The following is a 6,015-nucleotide window of genomic DNA, read 5'->3' as shown; positions in this document are numbered from 1 at the left end:
GAAGCTTTATGGGGTACATATTGATCACATCACTTGAGGTGATGTGAGTGCTTTGTTTGATTAGAGAGTGAGTGGGCTGACAGTGTATTGCAGTGCGGCAGAAAGAGTGCCGGCAGTCACTTCAGTTCCAGCTGTGTCCACATGACTTTGTACTGCTACATAGGAACCACAGGAGCACCAGGTCCTTGATTGGTTCCTAGCTCCTGAATCTGTAGCAGTTTATCCTTAGCTGGAATCCGTTTAAGTTTGCAGCAATCCAAGCAGGTCAGGTTCCCTATCTGGTTCTTATCAGCAAGTTTGTTAGATCATCAGAGTATTTAAGATCTATCAATTTTTCCCTTTTTGATGATGACAAACTTAAATAGTTATAAGTTCAGAATTAAGGCAGCAGAGAGCAGTGTCAAAGAGTTCCCCATGAGACGATGCCTTAATCTTTTTCAATTTATATATAAATAACCAGTTCCCCAATGTGATTCCCCCTGAGTCCATATTAATCTTTTTCCCCCTTTTGGCATCATTAAAAAGATTAAAAGCACAAAGACGTCTAGCTAAGCTAACTCATGCCACATATGTGCACACTAGCATGAGAAAGAACAGAACACAAAGAGAAAGTAATAGACAAAATAAAAGAGGATTTAGATTAATAATAGTTTCATATGCCCCTTCCTTTGAAAAAGGAAGAGGCAGCATTTGGACTTGATCACGGGAGCAATAGTAGTAGTACATCCCAACCACAACAAAAAAAATAACAAAAAAATCCACCAATCATCAATAGGAAAAAAAACACATCTAGATAACTGGTCACTGAGGGGAAACTTAGGGGGCACTAGGAGGAAAAGGCTTGGAAGCAGCGGCAAGTGTCTGGAGAACAAGGTCTATTTGGGCATTTCCCGACTTTTGCTCGTTGAGCAGTTCGACTTTCAGGTTCTCAACTTGCGCCCTGAGGTAAGCATTTTCTTCAGTCAAACGGATCACCTCATCATTCGACATGGGAACCGCTCGAGCTTGCTGGCCTTCCAAGATGGCATTCCTGGCCTTCAGTCGACGTATCTCCTCAGCTGCGCTGTTTTGGGCATTAATGAACTGAGACATAGTTGAAGTGCTTCCTACACCCCCATACTTCTCAATACACTCGCACCTTCCAAGGTTGTCTGTGAGAATGTCTGCTTACGGGTCCCTACTTTACCTGTTCCCAGCGGAACCTCAAAGTATTTGAACACTTGCTTGAGCAAGAATTCATAGGGAAGCCCGTGATTGCCATCCTTGAAATCAGCCACTTTCTGCATGTGCTCAATCATTATGGCAGGCAGACTCACAGGGTTGAAACCGTCCAATTGCTCCATTAAGAATAAATCAGATTTGGAAGTGACAAACCTCCTTTCTGCTCGAGGCAACAAGACTTTGTTCACCAGTTCAAACAACAACTGGTAGACGGGAAGCAGTGCTTTCTTATGAACCCGGTCCCCCTTCTGATTAGAGTTATCTTTCACGACTACATTTCGGAAGTTGTATTGACAAACATCTCTTACACTAGACACCCCAACAGTAGGAACATGTAGAATTTCCCCAAGTAATTTCACATCAAAGACAATATCCACCCCATTTACTAAAGCACACACATGGTCATTATCCACTAGAAAGAGACTGGCAAAGAAGCTCTTGACCTCCTCCTCATACACTTTAGGAGTGTCAATGTAGAACAGATGCGTCCATTGCTGAAACTCCACCATTTCTAGAAGCTGACGCATTCCTGCCATCTCAGAGATTGTTGGGTCAAACATGCGACCCAGCAAAACCTTTTGATGCCTTAGTCGCTCCGATCCAAGGTAGACGTCACTTCTGGTTTTCTTCCCAGAACTGGGTTCTTCAACTGTTTCTCATTTGCGTTTCCTATGCTTTTCTCCACTAACTTTACCTTTCCCCTTGGACTTGACAAGAATATCTTTATCACTCACTGCCTCATTTGTCTTGGACTTGGAAGTAGATCCTTTTTCTATGGAGACAGACTCAACCTTTTTCGAGGACCTCCTAACAAGGGAACCAGGTTCCTCAAGGGTTACTTCCTCCACTACAACGACAGGGATAGCTTCATCACTTACAAGGACACCATTTTTTACCAACTTTCTCCTTTTCTTTTTACTACTTTTCTTGCTATTTTGAAGTGCAGAATCGTAGGCTGCTTTGACTTGAAGCCTGGTAGTAGGCCGCTTACTTTCAGACTCAGGAGTGGTGACAACCCTGCGCTGACTCAAGAATGCATCTAGGGCCACATTGTCCAGGTCTTCTTCACCACTAGACCTCATTTCTGATGCTTGAATTTTTAGGGGCGCAACATTGAAAGCAGGTATAGCACTATCCTGGGGATGAGAGTCCTGACCTGGGTCCTCTGAAGAGGGATCAAGTTCCTCATGAGATGCCCCAGTAGTGTATACTGTTGCATCCCTTTCAACAGCCAGAAGGGTCCCTTCTACCCACACGCTTTGTGACTCTTGTCTCTGAGAAATAACTTCATGCAGTATGCTATCCGCAGATACGACAAACACAGTCTTTTCTTCCTCAACAGTTGCTTCCACGACCATGGAGTCGATGGTAACGATGGCGGAGCCTTTTGTGAAGTCAGTATTTTCACCTTGTTTTCCAATTAGGGTTTTACTGGTGTGGGAATCAGATGACGTTGAGGAAGGAACAGTGGTTTCAGGAGTTTCAGAGTAGGGAGGAGGTTGGGAAACTAGGGAAGGAGTGATTGTAGTAGTGGAGGTAATACAGGGTGACACGGACTCAGTGAAGGGGAGAGGTTCCATGGATGGGTGGAGGTTTTCTAAGCCATTGGAAGAGGAGATGTGATGATCCTTCCTTTTTGGTCAATCTAGAATAGGGTTTATGGTTAGGAAGATCACACAAGAGGGGTTTTTTAAACGGAGAGGACAATTATGAAGTGAGAAGAATAGGTACCGGTTCTGAAACGGCGGTTGGGCGTGGAGAATCATGACGTTTCAAAGGGAGATGAAACGTTTTGAATTGAAGAGACGTGACAGCCGGATCTGAAAAGTTGATGACATGGAAGTTGTATTTTGTCCCTTTTAAGACGTGTATTAAAGGATGTATAGAACTACTAACCTTTAGTATAAGAACCTGGTTCTTGTGAAACATTTTCTTCAAGTTCTCCTTCCCTTTTTTTTGAAAAGAATTAATCCTCTTTTATCAGTCATGTACTGCATCTACTGCTTCTATGCTCATCATGCGTGTTTACCTGCAACGATATTGAAGTGAGTTAGGCAGGGCCAGAAAACACTTTGAACCTATTATTTCTTAATAACTCTAGCCAACTCAAAAAGGGATCAGGTTTTTAGTTTGGCCTCAACAGTCCCAACTTTACTCTGTTTCTTTCGAACTGTTCCCTACTTAGTGCCTTGGTAAAAATGTCTGCAATTTGATCTTCAGTGCTACAAAACTTCATGCATATCAACCCTTTCTCCACATTATCTCTCAGAAAATGATGTCTCACATCAATATGTTTGGTCCTTTTATGTTGGACTGGATTCTTTGCCATGTTGAGTGTACTGGTATTGTCACATAGGAGAGGCACACTCTCAGTGAGAACTCCAAAATCCTCCAGTTGCTGTTTGATCCACAGAAGCTGAGCACAGTAGGATGTTGCAGCCACATATTCAGCTTCAGCTATTGAAAGAGCCACTGAATTTTGCTTCCTTGTACCCCAAGAGATAACACATGATCTTAAGAAGTGAGCCATCCCAGAAGTACTTTTTCTGTCCACAAGATAACCTGCATAGTCTGCATCAGCATACCCAATTAGATTAAAATTGTCACCTGATGGATAATATAGCACCAGGTCCTGCGTGCCTTTGAGATATCTCAGTATTCTTTTGGCAGCCTTCAAGTGAGATTCATTGGGGTTTGATTGAAACCTCGCATACAACCCCATGCTGAAAACAATATCAATTCGACAGGCGGTGAGATAGAGAAGAGACCCAATGATGCCTTTATACATTGTTTGATTCACAGGAGATCCTGTTTCATCCATGTCCAGTCGAGTGGCAGTTGTAATGGGAGTGTCTATCACCTTTGATGCTTCCATGTCAAACCTCTTCAAGAGTTCCCTGATGTATTTTTGCTGACAGATGGAAGTACCTTTTGGGGACTATTTTACTTGAAGACCCAAGAAGAAATTTAATTCCCCTATCATGCTCATTTCAAATTCACACCCCATAAGTTTTGCAAATTCTTCACATAGAGAGTCAGTTGTTGCTCCAAAGATGATATCATCAACATAGACCTGAACAATGAGCAGGTTCCTTCCTCGTTTCTTTAAGAAAAGAGTGTTGTCAATATTCCCTCTCGTAAAGCCATTTTCTAAGAGAAATTTTGACAATCTTTCATACCACGCTTGAGGAGCCTGCTTTAGCCCATACAGGGCTTTGTCCAATTTGAACACATACTCAGGGTGCTAATGACTTTCAAACCCAGGTGGTTGCTTCACATAGACTTCTTTTTTAAGTAGTCCATTCAAGAATGCACTTTTGACATCCATTTGGAACAGAGTGAATTCCATATGAGAAGCAAAGGTGATCAGAATTCTGAAGGCTTCCATGCGAGCCGCTGGAGCAAAAATTTCATCATAGTCAATCCCTTTCTCCTGATTGTAACCTTGAACCACTAGCCTGGCCTTGTTCCTTGTGGTAATTCCATGCTCATCGAGCTTGTTTTTGAATACCCACCTAGTTCCTATAATGGTTCTATCTGGGGATCTGGGTACCAGGTGCCACACACTGTTTCTCTCAAACTGATGCAGCTCGTTTTGCATGGCTGTAATCCAATCTGCATCTTTTAAGGCTTCCTTGATGTTTTTGGGTTCTATTTGGGAGAGAAAAGTTGAGAAGGCAAGTGAATTTCTAGCTCTTGACCTGGTTTGGACTCCGGAATCTAGAGGAGTGATTATGTTGTTTATGGGGTGGGAACTTTGATGTCTCCAGTTAGATAATTGGGGTTCATTCTGAGAAGAAGAAGGTATGTTTGGCTGGTTTTCCTCTATCCTTCTCTCAGATGCAAGTGGAGTTCCCCGAACTGCATCAACCACTCTTTCTTCAGCTTCAATGGTTGTAATTGAAGTGCTTGGTTCTATAGATGATGAGGCAGCGTTGTCTTCATTTGATTCATCATATCTGCCTTTCTGTTTGTCATGTCAATGACTTCTCCAGGAACAAGTAAGGGTTCTCCAATTTGATCTTCCTCAGCGTTTTTCTCAAATGATGGGTGAGATTCATCAAAGATAACATGGACGCTTTCTTCAATACATTGAGTCCGCTTGTTATATATCTTGTAAGCCTTGTTTTGAGAAGAGTAGCCAAGAAATTTCCCTTCGTCACTTTTGGCATCGAACTTACCAAGCTGATCTTTTCCATTGTTGAGAACATAGCATTTGCATCCAAACGTTCTTAGGTAGGTCAGCTTGGGTTTTCTTCCATTCAGCAGTTCATATGGTGCCTTTTTCAGAATTGATCTGATCATGCACCTGTTCACTAAGTAGCAGGCAGTGTTGATAGCTTCAGCCCAAAAGTTCTTTGCAAGTCCACTGTCAATCAACAATGTTCTTGCCATTTCTTCCAGAGTTTTGTTCTTTCTTTCTACTACACCATTTTGCTGAGGAGTTCTGGGAGTTGAGAAGTTGTGAGAGATACCATTTTCATTGCAGAAATCATCAAATTTGACATTGACAAATTCTGTCCCATGATCTGATCTAATGCATACAACTCTAGACTCCATCTTCACCTGAATTTTCTTCACAAAGGCCACAAATACTTCAGCTGTTTCATCTTTTGTTCTGAGAAACAGAGTCCATGTGAATCTGAAATAGTCATCCACGATCACGAAAATGTATCTCTTTCCTCCTCTACTTTGTACCCTCATAGGTCCACACAGATCCATATGTAAGAGCTCAAGTGGTTTTGAGGTGCTCACATCTCTTTTTGACTTAAAGGAGGACTTTACATGTTTTCC

At 42.2% G+C, this 6,015-nt stretch overlaps 1 protein-coding gene across 1 annotated transcript; it reads right to left on the bottom strand.

Annotated features, from left to right (window-relative positions):
* Positions 1–3,346: 3,346 nt before the first annotated feature.
* On the bottom strand, positions 3,347–4,096 carry LOC138877727 (secreted RxLR effector protein 161-like). Its single transcript, XM_070157358.1, has one exon. The coding sequence runs from the start codon at positions 4,094–4,096 to the stop codon at positions 3,347–3,349; it is 750 nt and encodes a 249-aa protein (XP_070013459.1).
* Between the last annotated feature and the right edge of the window lie 1,919 nt (positions 4,097–6,015).

The sequence above is a fragment of the Nicotiana sylvestris genome, chromosome 9, assembly GCF_000393655.2.
Source record: "Nicotiana sylvestris chromosome 9, ASM39365v2, whole genome shotgun sequence".
NCBI lineage: Eukaryota > Viridiplantae > Streptophyta > Magnoliopsida > Solanales > Solanaceae > Nicotiana > Nicotiana sylvestris.
The sequence above is the reverse complement of the archived record's forward strand: the minus strand, read 5'-3'. Positions and strand labels throughout refer to the sequence as shown.

Coding starts and splice junctions, on each gene's coding strand:
- LOC138877727 (XM_070157358.1), bottom strand. CDS start 4,096: ATGGAAGCATCAAAGGTGATAGACACTCCCATTACAACTGCCACTCGA.